A 17,885-nucleotide genomic window follows, 5' to 3' on the forward strand; every position below is an offset into this window, starting at 1 on the left:
AAAGCCCTCAGTCCTAGATTTGATAATACTATTACATCGAGGAACTAGACTTTCAGAGACCTCTTTCTATTTAATTAAACCCACACTCAGACAAAAGCCAAAGCATACTCAGCACAGGAAAAGGAAACAGAAGACAGGATTTCCAGAAAGGACTAGTTACAAGCAGGAGCAATCCTGGACTCTTTACTCACCATTTTAATACTGCTGCCAACTGTAACAGATTAAAATCTGTACACATGACAAAGTGGAAAAAAGTCCCAAAATGCAAGTTTTAGAAGAAGAACACACTGACTAAGGATTACTACTACAACGTGGCTACAGTAAAAAACGATGGCGAACAGGGATTTGGCACCACATTTACAAAGGAAAAGCATGCGCTGTTAATACATTTTAGATGTCTCCCAACAAAAAAGGCCACGAAGATGGAAAACAAGGGGCACCTTGTACAAAATTCCCCAAGACTGAGACAAACAGGCAAGAATCAAAGTGGTCAGTTGAGTAGATCTGTAGCAGCAAGTCATTGGTTCTCAATTTAGCAGTTTGCATCTCTAATTGACAGCCATCCTGGGTGTGTCTGTCAAGAAGCGGAGTTTGCCTTATTACGTCAGTACTCATCTAGTAATTTGGTAATCAGCATAACAAGATTAACCTTCCACCATAAGCTTAAAGAAACAAGAGCTAGAAGCAGACTGTCGAGCTCTCCAAAGTAACTGCTGTTTAGAAGCCACCATGGCACTGTAAACATGACAGGAACATAGATTTCATTCAGAAAAGCTGTATTAATGTAGTCCCAATAACCAGGAAGAATTTTAATTATGGAAATATTACACCTGACTGTACCAAGAGTTAAAAACAAACAGTTCCTACTAAGAGGAATATTTTCAAGATGTCTGGTCACATCATGTGCATAGTTAAGACTGAGTTCTCAGAAGATTTTTTTGCAAACAAGTAAGGTTTTTTTTTTTTTAGTTTTTCTTCTCTTAGTGAGAAAAACCTTAGAAATTAAGTACTGGTGATTTGTTAAAAAGAAGAAAAAAGTAAGCTACATATTTAAGTTCTGGAATGCAGCACCTCAACTTCAATATGCCCTAAACATTTGAGATTATAAAATCCAAGTGATGCCTTGATGAGTCACGCACACTTTACAGTTGTTCCAATTCCAATGTCCGACTTGAAGATCTCATGCCAACTAAACATTTCCTAATACAGAAGATTGTGCTAAAGAGTCTGCATGCTGCTGCCATTCCCTGGCCCCGTCGTCATGCTTGTAGCTGACTCAAGACACAGCAGATGATGGTGTCTGGTCTCAACACTCCTCATTGTAGTAGCTTTTACTAATGCTGTCTTCTCAATAAAGTCCACATTCCTTTAAGTTGTTTTTAATGATGACATCTGTAACAGCATCAAAAACAAACTGCACGTTTTTGGTGTCTGTGGCACAGGTGAAGTGAGTGTAGATCTCCTTGGTATCTTTTCTTCGGTTCAGATCTTCAAACTGGCACTGAATGTAAGCCGCTGCCTCTTCGTATGTATTGGAACCTGTGTATTCTGGGTAACAGATTGTTAATGGGCTCCTCTTTATTTTTTCCTCAAAAAGGTCTTTCTTATTAAGAAAGAGGATGATTGACGTGTCTGTAAACCATTTGTTGTTACAGATGCTGTCAAACAATTTCATGCTTTCATGCATCCGGTTCATTTCTTCATCCTCAGCCAGAACAAGATCATAGTCACTGAGGGCCACACAGAAGATAATTGCTGTCACCCCCTCAAAACAGTGAATCCACTTTTTCCGTTCTGATCTTTGGCCACCTACATCAAACATTTTGAAGTATAGCTCCTTGAAGGTGAAGTGTGTCTCTACAATGCCTGTTGTCTTCACTCTCGTCCGAAGAACATCTTGTTGAGTTGGAATGTAGTTGGTCTGGGATATTCTATCCAAATCATTTAGGTAATATGACGCAGAGTCATTGAGCTGATATTCCCTGGACCTGCTGAAACATGCCTGCACCCCACCATCTCGCCAGAGCCGTTTAATCACGCCTGCAAGTTCTGAAGTCATGACCCCTTCTTCAGCACTGCCAGCTAGGACAAATAACTGTCGGGCGTCATCTGCTCTGGCAGCTTCCCCAAAATCAATCTTTAACCGTCCCATGGCTCTTATGATTGCAATGATGGACTGAATAGTATTGCTGTAGACAACTACTTTATACTGTTTACATTCGTCCTCTGAATAGCCATCCTCATGAATGATTTTCATCTGTTTCACAATGGTACTTTTACCAGATTCTCCAGCACCGAGAAGCAGCAGCTTCACTTCTTTGGCCGCTTTCTCCCCGTCCTCCCGCAAGTTGCGGTCAATCATCTTGCTCCGTTCCACCGCCGCCTTGTCCTCGGCGCTCAACGTGCAGCCCATGGCGGCGGCGGGAGAGGGGACCGGGCCCGGGCTCACTCACACACCGCGGGAACCACGACTACGCCGGCTGAGACGCGTCTTCGGCTGGGCGGTGGCCTCCTCCGTCAGCTCCCCTTGCTGAGTGTATCTTACCAAGCAAGCACACCACAGTTTATCTGTTCTGTAGATGGGAAGGATTTGGCAGCTTCCATTTGTTCAGAAGAAGGGAGCTGCCGTGAACATTCTCGTCCGTGTCTTTGGTGAATTTGTGGATGCATTCCAGCTGGTTAGGAGTACACATGCAATGTGTTCATTTGAAACTTTGGGGATAATGCCAAACATATTCTTACACTGACTGTAACAATTTACACTCCCACCAGCAGTGGAAGAAGCTTCTATGTGGTTAATTTCTCAAAATACTTAAACTTTCCTAGAACACAGAAAAAGATGAAAAAAATTTAATAGATACTACTTTCTTTTTTTAACTTAAGAAAATTAAAAGTAGACTTAGGCATTTTTACTTTATGTGTTTTGCCTGTCTACACGTATGTACATCATATGTCTATTTGGTACTCGTGGAGGTCAGAAGGGAGCGTCATATTCCCTGGAACTGGAGTCACAGATGTTTCTGAACTACCATGTGGGTTCTCGGAATCAAATCCAGGTCCTCTGCAAGAGCAATAAGTGCTCTTAACCACTAAACCATCTCTCCAGCTGAGCTATTACTTTTTAAAACATTTATTTACTTTGCATATGTGTACTAAAATATGATAATATAGGTCATCAACACCTAAACCTCTAACATTATTTCCATTGATGTTACATTAAAAGATTAAACGAGGGGCTAGAGAGATGGCTCAGAGGTTAAGAGCACTGACTGCTCTTCCAGAGGTCCTGAGTTCAATTCCCAGTACCCACATGGTGGCTCACAACCATCTGTAATGAGATCTGGCACCCTCTCCTGTCTACATAATAAATAAATCTTTTAAAAAAAAGATTAAACGAATTCATTTCCACAGTTCTGGAGGGAGGAAGTCCTAGATTAGTGATTTAGTTTCTTTCCACTTCTGTGATAAAAACACTGGCCAAGCAGCTCATACTCCATCATGAAGGGAAGTGAGGGTGGAAACACAAAGCAGGAACCTGGAGGCAGGAACTGAAGCAGAGACCTCGAAGGAATGCTGCTTAATGGCTCGCACTCCTGGCTTGGTCTGTTTGCTTACTTATACACCCCAAGACCACTTGTCCATGTCTGGTACTGCCCACAGTGAGCTGGGTCCTTCCACATCAATCAAGAAAATGTCCCTTGCCTACAAAGAAGTCTGATGGGGGCATTTTCTCAATTGAAGTTCTCTCTTCTCAGAAGATTCCAGCTTATGTCAAGTTGACAAAAAAAATTAAAAAACCTGTCAGCACAAAGGAAAACTATGTTAATGCCATCTATAAACACTAAAGAAAATATTAGTGTTTAAAATATTTAAAGACACTGAAGAAAATATTAGCAAACAAGAACTACAAATACTTCTTTAAAAAGCCAGACCAGATTGTGTTTATTTTAGTAGTGGAAACTAGATAGTCTATTAATGTAATACATTAAGATTAATATTGATTTATCAATATTATTACATTGCTATTAATCCATTAAATATCTGTTAATTCACTGGCATTGGGAATAGAATTCATTGATATAATTAATTAAAATAGAAACTATAGTATTCTATTTAAAGATTAAAGGAGAGAAAACTTGATTTCTGGGGCTGCCAGACGAGCAGTTGATCTTAACTTCTACTTCTGATAAAAACTCTAGAAACCCTCCCCTCGCCCCTTGCTGCCTGTAGCAGGTGGGGGACCTGACCCGACCCCTCACCAGCTGCAGCAGGTGGGGGACCTGGCCTGACCCCTCACCAGCTGCAGCAGGTGGGGGACCTGACCCGACCCCTCACCAATTGCGGCACTCAGGAGAACAGGCCCCACGCCTGGCCTGGGCCACACAGTAGAGTCGATGCTGTAGATTGGGGTACGGATGAGCCAGCCCTGAGGGCGTGAGAGGGGCACAGCTGGTGCCTCCTCCCTCATCGGCCCTGTGGTGGTGGGCGCTAGGGAAAGATGCCCTCCTCCCTCCCCCCTACTGCCTCCAGCTCGCAAGTGAGCTGACCCTCCCCGTCACCAGCTGCAACACCCGGGAAAGTGGGCCCTGCACCTTGTCTGAGCACAGTGGAGCTGACACTGTTTACTAGGGACATGGGTGAGACACCCGGCCACCTCCCTCCCAGAATGTGAGCGTGAGAGATCTGATCCACCCCTCATCTGCCATATGGCAGCATGTACAGAAAGAAATACCCCCCCCCACACACACACACCCATGCCTGAGGTGTGAAGGTCTAGACTTGACTTTACAGGATCCATCTTAGGGAAAGGGCCACCATCTCAGACCACCTACTGTACTCAGTTCCAGGAAGGACCTCAGGAACGTGCCATGACAACTCAAATGGATACAGAGCAGTATCCTTCTGCGGACGTCCTGTCTGTGGTTTATGGCCCTTGAAGATAGCCAGATAATCCTGCTGAATGGTCCAGATGATCCTGTTCAGTGGGTTGTGGTTCCCCAACAAAAAGTCTAACCCAATGGTTTCAAATGTGGTTTCTTGCCCAAAGTCTAGACCAATGGTTTAAAAAAAAAAAAAATCACCTTGCCTCATATGCCTTCTTACCCAATCCCAAGTTGCCAATTCCCAGCTTGTGGTTTTTTCCTATAAAAACTCTCTACACCTGGGCTCGTGGCCACGGCCACATTTCCTTCCATGTGCTGTGCGGTGGCCAAGGTTGAACCTGAATAAAAGGACCCTTATGTGCTTGCATCGGTAACCGGCTCCTTGGTGGTCTCTGGGGGTTTCGAGAAACAGGTACAACAGAGGCAGGTGTGGAAGAGCTGGCCCGCCCCTCACCAGCTGCAGCACACAGGAAAGTGGGCCCTGCACCTCGCCTGGGCAGCACAGCAGAGCTGTCCCCATTGATGGAGGTATCGGTGAACCAGCCCCGAAAATGTGAGTGTGGGAGATCTGGCCAGGCCCCTCGTCTGCCATATGGTGGTGTGGGTGGGAGAGAGATGCACCCCCCCACCCCCCCATGGCCTGTGTCAGGTGGGAGAGATGGCCCTGAGGTCATAAGAGCAGGAGAGCTGTCTTTACCCCTCACCAGCTCGGTAGAGTGGCCCCTGTACCTTCTCTGGGTAACACAGTAGAGCTGGCCCTGATGGTCCAGGGGTGGGGGAGTCCACCCTGAGGGCAGGAAAGTGGGAGAACCGGCCCCACTTCTTCTCATCCCTGCAAAGGGTGAGCAGGCTGGGACAGTGCTGGAGAGCTCACCCTGGTGGTGAGGATGGGGTAAAGCTGGCGGGTTGACCAACCCTGCAACTAACTAGCCAGGCCCAGAACCAGGGTTATGAGTTAGCCCACCCCAACATCCACCCCGTCTATGATAGAGCACGTGAAGGGGTTGGTCCTGCAGACCCAAAGCTTCAGGATCTCTGTGACACAGGACAACAACAGGATATCCAAGAGGAGGCCCAGTGAGGGCCCAGCATAGATAGTGTAGCAGAAACCAGAGGCCTCAGACCACACCAGTGATCTTTGCAAGGAACACTTGCAGGTAAAGATACACAGATAAACGGGTTTACTGTGGGACCCACTGTGTCACACTGTAACTTCCATGATGAGATTTTTCCTTTTTTTTTTTGTTTTCTTTTTTCTTTTTTTTCCTCTTAAATTTTATTTTATTTGGGGGGAGGGTTGCAAGGGCAGAGGGCGGATACGAAGGCATGGTGAGATGAATGGGATCAAGATGCTTTATGTGAAAGACACAAAGAATAAATAAAAAGAAAGGAAAAAAAAAAACTCTAGAAACAGCCAGGGAGTGGTGACACACACCTTTAATCCACACTCGGGAGGCAGAGGCAGGAGGATCTCTGTGAGTTCGAGGCCAGCCTGGTCTACAGAGCTAGTCCAGGATAGGCTCCAAAGCTACAGAGAAATCCTGTCTTGAAAAACCAAAAAACAAACAAAAACTCTAGAAACAGCCAGGCAGTGGTGGGGCACACCTTTAATCCATACTTGGGAGGCAGAGGCAGAGGCAGATCTCTGTGAGGCCAGCCTGGTCTACAGAGTGAGTTCTAGGATCGCCAGAGCTACACTGTTTTCTGTCTCAAAAACCAAAACAAATAATACATACATTAAAAAAATAATAAATTAAAATTGTAGAGATATAAATTTCTATGTGGCTCCCCTTCAATCTACCTTTCACATTCACATACTAACCTCTGGTTTACAGGCTATGATTTTTCTTCCCTTGCTCTTCCACTTAAGATCTGAGCAGCTTTGGGCCAGTTGCTTAACCATTTCGTTGATTCTCTGTGTGTAAAGCAGAAGCAACAGTATCTGTCTTACGTGGTAAGGATTCAGACTCTCAAACAGGGGCTGGAGAAATGACTCCATGGTTAATAGTGTTCGACTGGGACTTGCAGCTCACTCCTGCAAAACTAACTCTCTCTCTCTCTCTCTCTCTCTCTCTCTCTCTCTCTCTCTCTCTCTCTCTCTCTCTCTCTCTCTCTCTCTCTCTCTCTTCCCCTGGAGTTGCCAGCAGCCCAACACCTCACCTAAAAGTGTGCCAGTGTGCCATACTTGGGCACAAACCCAGCTTGTGGTGGACACGTCATCACCCCTCGCCTGTAGTGCATTTAAGTGCCCTGCCTTAGATTGACCATGTGATTTTCTCCTGCCCTCTTCTTCCGCCTTGATCTCTAGGGGCTGGAGGGTCATCTGGAAGCTGCTTTGCCCAGAATAAACCTGGTCTTTTCCTTGTTTGTTTGTTTTTCGAGACAGTTTCTCCGTGTAGTTTTGGTGCCTGTCCTGGATCTCACTCTGTAGACCAGGCTGGCTTCGAACTCACAGAGATCCACCTGGCTCTGCCTCCAGAGTTCTGGGATTAAAGGCATGCCCTACCGTTGCCTGGCGGTCTTTTACTTTTTAATTCGGCTTGATCTGCTTACTGCACAGGCAGAGAAACCTGTTATTGGGGTACAGAAAACCTATTAAAGAGCACTGGCTGCTCTCCCAGAGTGTCCAGTTTGATTTCCAGCACCCATATGGCAGCTAACAACTATCTATAACTCCAGTTCCAGGAGATCTGATGACCTCTTCTGGCCCCTGTGGACATTACACACACATGGCAGACAGGCATACATTCAGGCAAAACATTGATATGTATAAAAGAAAAAAAGTGTTTTTAAAAAGCTGGATGGTAGTGGCACACACCCTCATCCCAGCACTTGAGAGGCAGAGCAGGCAGATCTCTGAGGCCAGCCTGGTCTACAGAGTGAGTTCCAGGACAGCCAGGGCTACACAGAGAAACCCTGTCTCAAAGAAAAAAAAAAAAAAAAAGATTCTCAAACCTTAAGACACTCAATAAGTCATTGTCAGTAAAGGAAACCACCTACCTCAGAACTAGGGCCATAAAAAAAGCCCAGGTTGTCAAAAAAACCAGCCACCTGTAGTCTAGAATGCAGTTCACCCATATCATCAGCCCTGGAGCCAGAAGGTCTAAATAACAGGCAATCCAGCTTATCTCCCAACCCTCAACCCCAACTCCAAGAACTGATTATCAGACCCTGTCCAGGATTCTTGTTATGCCTAGATCACAAGGATCCCCAAAAGACCATCATGGAGACCGAATCCCATATGTAAAAGCAAAGAGCCTTTATTTTCAAGCTCCGAGCTTGGTCTCTCTGTTTGTCCTATGCAGCAGTGAGAGCAGAGAGCCCTGAGCCCAGGTCGGTTAGGGTTTTTATCATAGCAGAAGTTGGGGTAAAGGGATTTCCAGGGCTCAGGACCCTGATTGGCTGACATTCGTCTAGGGGGGTATCTGTAAAACAGAAATAGGTATGTGCTAGACTCGGGGACATCTGGCCATCTTATCTAACCTTATCTAATGGTTGGAATGTTCGGGATGCCAGGTACTTCCCCTCAGATGTAGGCCCTCCTTGGGTGGGGTCAGCTTATGGCTTTTCCTGGGTCTGGGTGTTGTTACCTGCCAGTAAGCCTGTCACAGAAGCTGTGTCTGGGCCTTGAAGCCTGTCATGGCAGCTGTGTGGTCAAGCTGCTTTGGGCCTCCCACAATTCTCTGTTCCCTCAGATACGGAGTCACAGGGTTTAGGGGCCAACCTCTCAGACCAATGAAGTCTGCTCTCCCATTCTAAGGTAGGACTGAGTCTGCTCTTTCATTTTACTCTGGGGTGGACCGCATGGCAACCTTTGTTGCTTGACAAATTTCCTGCATTCGACATTGCAGACCGCAATTCTCCAGCTCGTTTTTACTTTCATGTTTAATGATTCTCACTGTGTATTATGGGAGTTTCCTTATGCCTTTTCCTTTGGGAAATGTTGTGGGGGCTTTGGTGAAGGATGAAAATGTATAAGTTGGGAGCCTCTTTAAACAAAATAATTATTTGGAAAAAATCCCCACCACTGTGGGACCATATAGTGTGATGACTCTGCACACAGGAATCCCCATTGTGCCCTCCTGATTACACCAAGAACAGAAAAGTTAGAGATTTACTTACTGGACACACCTGACCCCAAGGATGAAAAGCATACAGTCCAGATCCAGGGCCTAAGGCCATCTATGGCAAGAGTTCAGTTAAAAAGTATAGATAACCGGGCGGTGGTGGCGCACGCCTTTAATCCCAGCACTCGGGAGGCAGAGACAGGCGGATCTCTGTGAGCTTGAGGCCAGCCTGGGCTACCAAGTGAGCTCCAGGGAGGCGCAAAGCTACACAGAGAAACCCTGTCTCGAAAAACAAACAAACAAAAAAAAAAAGTATAGATAAATCAGAATGTTAGGTATAATGGGGAAAGAGTAAGACATCAGTCAGGACCTTCCCTTTTGAGAGCTTATCAGGCGAACAGGTCCATATAGTAAGACTAAGACACAAAGGAACGCAACTAGGAAACAGCTCAGTGCTTTTGCTGTATCATTGCCCTTGAAGAATCTCTTAAATTGTAGTGGAGTGTCTGGTCCCGAGAGGAGGTCCTTTTCCAAAGTCAGGCATTTGGATAAGGGCCTCTATTCCCTCAGGGCCTTGAGGAAAGTTCCTGCTTGGTAAAAGGAGTCTTTCTCCTTATCTCTAGCAGGAGAAACTTATGGCCCTTCCACTGATGTGAGAGGGCTCCTAGTGGAGTTACTAAACCTTAGAGAACAATAAGCATTTAGACTTACTGAACCTATGGCTTTTGTTTTAGGAAAAATGCTATGATAAAGCTGATGGCCACTTTCATCCCTGAATCACTGGGTCTGCTTTCAACCTTGCCCGTGGATAAACTGTTGTACAACTATAAGAATAAAAGGTAAGCCGGGAGGTGGTGGCACACGCCTTTAATCCCAGCACTCGGGAGGCAGAGCCAGGTGGATCTCTGTGAGTTCGAGGCCAGCCTGGTCTACAGAGGGAGATCTAGGACAGGCACCAAAGCTACACAGAGAAACCCTGACTCAAAAAACCAAAAAAAAAAAAAAAAAAAAAAAAAAAAAGAATAAAAGGTGTAGCCTTTTTTCAGTAAAGTGGTAGCCATCCCAATTCACTCTCAGATTTTATCAGTCTCTTCCTTCCCCCTCGCCAACTCCACACCTCCTCTTCAGGACCTGAACCCCGCCACATCTGGACTCCAGCATACTCCATTGACGTATTTCTTGCAGTTATCACATTTTAAATATATGCGTTTGTCCCTGTCATCCCTTTTGAGAAGGGGGCTAAGAGTGGAACCACTGAGTCTCCATTCTCAAAGAACATTTGTTGAATTCAGATCCAAGCCTTTTACCTTCTGTTTCTCATTGTTCGCTCATCTTGTCCAAACTTCTTTTAAAGCTTAATCCTAAATGGTCAATCAATAACCATTCTTGGGGCTGGAGAGATGGCTCAGAGGTTAAGAGCACTGACTGCTCTTCCAGAGGTCCTGAGTTCAATTCCCAGCAACCACATGGTGGCTCACAACCATCTGTAATGAGACGGGCTCACTCTTCTGGCCTGCAGAAATACATGCTATGGAAGGGGCCCTCAAACGTCCACCTGATAGACGGCTGACCAATGCCAGGCTGGCCACTACCAGGCTTTGCTCTTAAACCCCCCTCGAGTCTAAGTTACCTCCAGTATTACTCTCAACCCAGCCACCCCAGACCCGGACCTGGATGGCCCTGTGCATAACTGCCAGGAAATCTTGAGCCACCTACAGGGAACAAGGCTTGACCTTGATGACTCACCCTTAAAGGAGGCCAGTGTCACCTGGTACACAGATGGCAGTAGCTTCATCAAGGATGGCACCAGGTACGCAGGGGTGGCAGTGACCATAGAAGAGGCAATCATCCAGGCAGAAGCCCTGCCCCAGGGTCCCTCAGCCCAACGGGGCTGAACTAATAGGCCTAACCAAAGGCTTACAGATGGGGCGAGGGAAGAGACTCAGTATACATATAGTTGATATGCCTTTGCCACTGTGCACATCCATGGCGCCAACTACAAGGAAAGGGGCCTCCTGACAGCAGAAGGAAGGGCTATCAAGAACGAGCAGTGAGCAGGAGATCCTGACTCTCCTGCAAGCCACTGGTTGCCCTGAAAAGCGGCTGTCATGCACCTACCCAGGACATCCAAAAGGAGAGAACCCGGCTTCTAAAGGGAACACGAGGGCAGCTGCCGCTGAGGGAGAAGCGGCCCTTCAGGTGGCAGCTGCCCTGATAGCCAACCTGCCTAAACTAGCAGCCCCAACCTTGCCCCCAAACACCGCCCATACCAAGAAGGAACTTTGGGGGATTCAAACTTGCACCAATGCCTACAAAAAAGATGGATGGTATAGGACTCCTGATGGGTGGATAACACCCCCACCACCACCCTGTCACACTTTGCCAGCCAATTAGTCCGGCAGATACATCAAAGTACCCACTTGGGGAAGAGGAACATACAAGACCTGCTTAGAAGGAGCACACCTCAAGGTGTTTGACTTGAGACCCAAAACAGAGGAAGCCATAGCCTCCTGCCCAACATGTCACCTGGTGAATGCCAAATCAGGCACAGGAGCATCAATGGGGAACAGAGAAAGAGGAATGCAGCCTGGAGCCAATTGGGAAATTGACTTCACTGAGGTAAAGCCCAGGCTCTGTGGCTACAGGTACCTATTGGTCTTTATAGATACTTTTTCAGAATAGACTGCAGCTTACCCTACCAAGAATGAGACAGCCACTGTTGTGCCCAAGAAATTTCTAGAAGATATCATCCCAGGTATGGACTTCCTGTCTTATTAGGCTCAGACAATGGACCTGCCTTTCTCTCTCAGGCAACCCAAAAGATAGTTAAGGTCATGTAGACAAACTGGAAGTTTCATTGTATCTATGGCCTCCAGAGTTCAGGTAAAGTAGAAAGAATAAATCGGACCCTACAGGAGACCTTAACTAAATTAACCCCTGAGACTGGTGGTAACTGGGTATCTCTCTTTCCCTTCGCTCTTTTTTGGATTTGCAATTCTCTTTACACCCTGAACTTAACCCCATTCGAGATAATGTATGCCAGACCCCCACCCTTATTACCAACCTTAAGGCAGAATTGTTAGCTGAATTTGATGACCAAAGATTTCTTTCATCCCTACAAGTCTTGTTGCAGCTGCAGAAGCAGCTTTGGCCCCTGTGGCAGCATTAGGCTACACCTGGCCTGGCTCCAGAGAGCAGCACCTAGCCTTACTCCGTCTTTTGTTTGGCAGACACCCTTTGTTTCTCTTGTCACCTTTGTGACACTCTTGACACCCTGTGAACCTTGTCTGAGAGTTTCCCAAGGATGCAAAGGCCTATGCAAAACTTGCTTAGGGAAACTTGGAAAACTGTGGTACCTGATGAATCCAGAAATTTGCACATGGCATTGCATTTTCGGGATCTTTTTTTCAGGTTGTTTTGAACATATGGAAATCAACTGGCTAAAGTATAAATATGGAGAAAAATAAAAATGCTCTGGGTGAAGGGAAAGGCCTTCAGTCCTTAGAGGGTGGATTCCCCTGCAGCCCTGAAAGACTTAAGCCTCTATGTGTTTACTTGGGACCAAGAACTGTGGGAGGGAAAGATTCATCCTACCACAGGGCCAGGCAGAGCCAGAGAAACCTTCTGGCTACATGCAACTCCATGAGGCACAGAAATAGTGTATCCTCCCATCCCCTCCCACCCCATGTTCCCCTCCCTATGTCCCCCCACCACCACCACAGGTCCTCTTTTGAGTTTTAGTCAGATCATGTCCAGGACAAACATAGAAATGGTGGAAATGTTCTTAAGGCGCCTCTGAGTCTTCATTCAGTGGACCCGTGTGAACCCAGACACCCGAGCCCCAACAGGCTATCAATGTGCTATCAATGAGAAGGCACCTCTGCCTGCTCCTCACAGGTTCCAGCTGGGGGGACTTGGTGATCATCAAAAGACACCTGAAGGAGACCTTGGAGCCTGGCTGGAAGGGACCCTACACCGTCATCCTGACAATGCCCATGGCTGGATACACCACTCCCATGTGAAAGCCGACCCTGAGTACTACGCCCTGGAGGCCCACCCTGGACTGTGGAGGACCGTGACACACCCACAGGACCCTCTCAGATTAAGAATCCAGAAAGTGGCCAGGGGTGGTGGCGCACGCCTTTAATCCCAGCACTCGGGAGGCAGAGGCAGGCGGATCTCTGTGAGTTCCAGGCCAGCCTGGGCTACCAAGTGAGTTCCAGGAAATGGGCTCCCTCCTATGCTTCTTCAGTTGCCTTGGTTTATGTCTGCTGGGGTTTTCCAGTCAGACTCCTGCAGGGCGCCCAAACCCCCATCAGCCCTTTCACCTTACCTGGAAGGTCACTGGCGCAGATGGGGAGGTCTTGAATCAAACCTCCCACTCTGCCCCCTTAGGGAGTTGGTTTCCTGATCTATACTTTGACTTGGGGGCCCTCTTAGCAACTTATTATTCTGATTCACAGCTGTGACAACATTTCCATCATTTCTATGTTTGTCCTGGGCATGATCTGACTAAAACTCAAAAGAGAACCTGTGGGGGGGACATGGGGAGGGGAACACGGCGTGGGAGGGGATGGGAGGATACACTATTTCTGTGCCTCATGGAGTTGTATGTAGCCAGAAGGTTTCTCTGGCCCTGCCTGGCCCTGTGGTAGGACGAATCTTTCCCTCCCGCAGTTCTTGGTCCCAAGTAAACACATAGAGGCTTATATTATTCACAAACTATATGACCTATGGGTCAGGCTTCTTGCTAACTAGCTCTTATATCTTATATCAACCCATTTCTATTAATCTATGCACTGCCACGTGGCTTTGTGGCTTATCAGTACTTTTACATCTTGCTTCTCCTGGCAGTGGCTCCCAGACTCCACCTTTCTCTTTCCTGTCTCTCTTGGATTTCCCACCTGCCTCTAAGCTGCCTTGCCATAGGCCAAATCAGCTTATTTATTAACCAATGGGAACAGCATATATTCACAGCCAGAAGGACATCCCCCAGCAGTTGCTTCTTCATAGACTACACCTGGTGGAAGGCCCCTAAGAGCAGGAGGTCTTATCAAAGTAAAAAGGGCAAGGGAACCACCCTGCCAACCTGATGGGCATGTAGCCCAGCACTGATCCAGTTCACTGAGCCTGGTAAAAAGGCCTTGAGTTGGACATTAGGGGAAACCTGAGGTCTAAGGATGTATGACAAAGAGAGAACAGTATGAGAGGATTTAGGGGCATTGTTTACCCTACAACTAGACATCCACGAAAGTCCCTGGGTCCTAGTAAGGTGATGGTCCCCATTAGGCACTGACAGGACCTTACCCTGGGACCTAGGACAACCAGACCCTGGCCATTGACAGATAGAATCACCCTCACCAGAAAGACTGCCCCAACAGACCTACCCCCCAATCGAGGACCTTTAAATCTTTCAAAAGCTAAAACCTGCTGGCTTGTCCTGGATGCAAAAACCCCCTCTTAGAAAGAGATTGCAATAATGGGAGATAATACCGACTCCTGGGCCACCCAGTCATGCAGATGGTAACAATCAGGCAAACGGAGGCTCATCTTGCAGTCTGTGACTGGGAATGGTCTCTGCATAGACCGGCCCCCCTCAAATCATGCCTCTCTCTGCATATGAGACTCGGAGTCCAACAGGGACAAGGTAATAACACTCAGGATTTCTGTGTTCTTGGTGCAGTTAGTCCCCAGGATCACCTATTATCCCGAGGAGGAGATTTTTCTATTGGCTAGAACTACCAGAACTACCCTTGGCCTGGCCGGGGCTATAGGTACTGGAACATCGGTTCTTGTTCTCCAGGACCAGAACTATAGAGCCTTAAGAGTGGCTATAGATGTTGACATAGCCACTCTGGAAAAAAATCTATCACCCACCTAGAGGAGTTCCTCTCTTCCTTGGCAGAAGCAGGTACTCCAGAATAGTTTCACTTTAAGATGACAAGCGTATCAGCCAAGGATGAGAGATGATATTACATGAAGATGGGACTTGGGGGCCTGGTGAAGCCTTCTCTCAGAGCCCTGGGAAAAGAGCAGTCAGCAGGTATGGAAAACAACATTGAGGGCAGTCATTTGACCTTTTAGACACACACGGTGGGGGCAGTGAAGGCTCCATCAGTCGTTCACCTGCTATTCAAAACAGAGCCAAGATCTCGAGGAACAGACAGCAGAGGGTCTGGGCAAGCTTGGGTCACACTGATTTGGGTGTTTAGGAGAAGGCGGAACCTTTGTCCTCAGCTCCCTGTTTCCCGCGACGCCGCTTCTGCAGCTACACCAGCTCAGGGGCCGCCTCCTTCCCCTTCCCCGGGGGCCTGTCCGGATGAGTTCCGGAGTTTGGGACTCGGAATTATCCCCAAACCACGGCGAGCGAACTCCCCGGTAACCGAGGCCAGTTTCTCCAACCCTCACCGCGCCCGTCGTAACCCACGACTCCCTCCGGGGGGGAGGGCGGGTACGGGCTCCCGGGGCACGGGCTCCCGGAGCAGGCGGGGCCGCGCGGCCACGGGCGCGTGCTCCGGAGCGCGTCCCGCCGAGCTCGCGCCCTGCGCCTCACCACCTGGCTCCGGTGGCCGTGGCCCGCCGCGCGCCGCCGCCTTCCCTCCACCTCCCCGCCGAGCGGCCTCCAGCCTCCCGCGCCGTTGGAGTGACCCCGGCGAGGCCAGGCGCTCCGCCCGACCGCGGGAAACCGGGGCGGGGAGAGCCGCCGGGCTTCGCGGAGGCGGCCCGACGCCCCGCGGGGAAGGCGGAGTGGCAGTCACCTGAGGAAGCCTGACAGCTAGCTGTGTCCCGGTCCTGCCGGGGCTCCGCACCCACACGGGTGGTCCAGGCCCGGGAGTCAGCGTCAGTACCAGTGAGGACAGACCCGATCAAGCGAGTGGACATGGCCACCCCGTTCCTACCCGCGGGGGCCACTACGGGCGACAGTGGTGGGGAGCTGAGCTCCGGGGACGACTCCGGTGATATGGAATCCCCCAAGACCCCGGAGTCCGAGGCGTCCCGGAGCCTGGCCGAGCAGTTTGAGAAGGCGGCCGCACACGTCCAAGGCCTGATTCAGATGGCCAGCAGGGAACAGCTCTTGTACCTGTATGCCAGGTACAAGCAGGTAAAAGACGCAAAAACTTACAGAGGTGTGCGGGGCTAATGGTTCAGTGTAATGAAGTGTGTGTGTGTGTGTGTGTGTGTGTGTGTGTGTGTGTGTGTGTGTGTGTGTGTGTTTCGGTTTGTTTTTTTGACGCTGGAGAATAGCATCATTCCGGACATGGAGAATCTCTCTGCTATCCTGTGAATGATATTTATTTAGCTGGACACCGACAGTATTTCTATTCTCTCATTAGTGACCTTGCATCTGAACCTTTACAAAACGAGGATGATAAAATTTGTCATTTGTTGCCACAGGGACATGTGATAGAAAACAGGGTAATGTTAACAATAAATTTGAGATTTAAGAGAATGTTACTGTATATGAAACATACAATACACTATTACTGTTGCGATTTTTAGAAACGCTAAATATAGTTGACAGTTTGTGGGAGTGCTATAAAAATACTAATTTCTAACAGTATATCTATGTGAAAATGAAACTGCTTCATGGGCTCCATCCAAACCAACATATAGTGAGAGATTGGATGCAAAAGTACAAGTATGCCTGATAGTAAAGAGATTTTTAAAAATGGCAGAGCCATTTTTCTGTGTTGTTTTGTTTTCTTTTTTTTTTTTTAGTGTAGAATGTAGTATTTTTTCCATAAAATGTTATTTATATTACCATGTACTAGATTTATTTTCAAATAAGTTAATAAATATTTTAAAGATCTATTATTTTTTCTTGTGTCTGTGTATTCACACGTGTAGGGGCGTGTGTGTGTGTGTGTGTGTGTGTGTGTGTGTGTGTGTGTGTGTAGAGGCTGGAGGTTGATGATGAGTTGATATCTTCCTCTATTGCTCTCTACTGTATTCTACTGTATTCACTGAGGCAGGATATCTCACTGAACTCAGTTGCTGTTGTAGCTAGTCTGGGTGGTCAGTCGGTCTGGCACCTCTGAATCCTATCAACTGCTGGACTCTGCTACAGATACAAAAGGGGACAGACTCTACCAACTGTAGCACACAGGGCAGGCAGCTTCTGCCTACTCCTAGGACTGGATGAATATGAACATTATAATACACTATCTTGCTTAAAAAACAAAGGAGTGGAGCCAGGCTGTGGAGGCTGATGCTTTTAATCCCAGCACGTGGGAGGCAGAGGCAGGTGGATCTCCAGATTCAAGGCCAACCTGGTCTACAGAGTGAGTTCCAGGACAGCCATGTCTACACAGAGAACTCTGTTTTGGGGGGAGAAAACAAAACAGAGGTAAGGGTGCTGGAGAGCTAGCCCAGCAGTCAAGAGCATTTGCCTCAGAGATCCCTGTCTCCTGGAATTAGAAATGAGTTGCTATGACTACTTGGCATTTGATTTGGTTCTGGGCCTCTGAACTCTGTCCTTACACTTCCAGGCCAAATGCTTTAACCACTAAGCAATTACCTCCCACATACACCGGCAGTCCAAGATCTAATTTCTTATCTTTTTTTTTTTTTTTTTTTTTTTCCGAGACAGGTTTTTCGAGACAGGATTTCTCTGTGTAGCCCTGGCTGTCATGAAACTTACTCTGTAGGCCAGACTGGCCTCAAACTCAAGAGATCCACCTGCCTCTGCCTCCTGAGTGCTGGGATTAAAGGTGTATATGTATACCGCCACCACCTAGCCAAGATCTAATTTCTAGTCTATATATGTGACAGATAAAATCCACACATACTAAAGTTCTTTGGAGACTTTAATTCTAAGAATTAAAAGAAATCACAGGAATCACGTGACCACAAAGTTTGAGAACTCCTGTTTCAAGTTCTGCTTTCATGGCCAGAGAAGCTCACAAACACAGTATGCAAGCTCTAGCTCAGGCAA

General features: G+C 47.5%; 2 protein-coding genes across 5 annotated transcripts in view; one reads left to right on the top strand and one right to left on the bottom strand.

The window, feature by feature from the left end:
• Window positions 1–759: 759 nt before the first annotated feature.
• On the bottom strand, window positions 760–15,487 carry LOC121821210 (guanine nucleotide-binding protein G(i) subunit alpha-3). 4 transcript variants are annotated; one of them, XM_076547652.1, is made up of 4 exons: window positions 15,077–15,476; window positions 14,828–14,971; window positions 6,706–6,798; window positions 760–2,822 (listed from the first exon to the last, which is right to left on the bottom strand). In XM_076547652.1, exon 4 carries the CDS (start codon window positions 2,411–2,413, stop codon window positions 1,349–1,351), a length of 1,065 nt encoding a protein of 354 aa, XP_076403767.1. In that variant the 5' UTR covers window positions 2,414–2,822; window positions 6,706–6,798; window positions 14,828–14,971; window positions 15,077–15,476; the 3' UTR covers window positions 760–1,348. The 4 variants fall into 4 exon arrangements, with proteins under 4 accessions (XP_076403767.1, XP_076403766.1, XP_042113857.2 ...); XM_076547651.1 differs by having other exon boundaries at window positions 14,828–15,487; XM_042257923.2 differs by lacking the exon at window positions 6,706–6,798.
• A 37-nt stretch (window positions 15,488–15,524) lies between these two features.
• Window positions 15,525–17,885, top strand: part of Acbd6 (acyl-CoA binding domain containing 6) — a 145,970-nt gene continuing 143,609 nt past the window's right edge. The window contains exon 1 of the mRNA XM_042258342.2: window positions 15,525–16,052. Coding sequence (XP_042114276.1) covers window positions 15,831–16,052 — 222 coding nt within the window. The 5' untranslated portion in view covers window positions 15,525–15,830. The remainder of the gene's footprint in view (window positions 16,053–17,885) is intronic.

Source organism: Peromyscus maniculatus, chromosome 11, assembly GCF_049852395.1.
Source record: "Peromyscus maniculatus bairdii isolate BWxNUB_F1_BW_parent chromosome 11, HU_Pman_BW_mat_3.1, whole genome shotgun sequence".
Classification (NCBI taxonomy): Eukaryota; Metazoa; Chordata; class Mammalia; order Rodentia; family Cricetidae; genus Peromyscus; species Peromyscus maniculatus.

Bases quoted from the DNA above. Each gene is read 5' to 3' on its own strand.
- LOC121821210 (XM_076547651.1), bottom strand. From the start codon at position 2,413: ATGGGCTGCACGTTGAGCGCCGAGGACAAGGCGGCGGTGGAACGGAGC.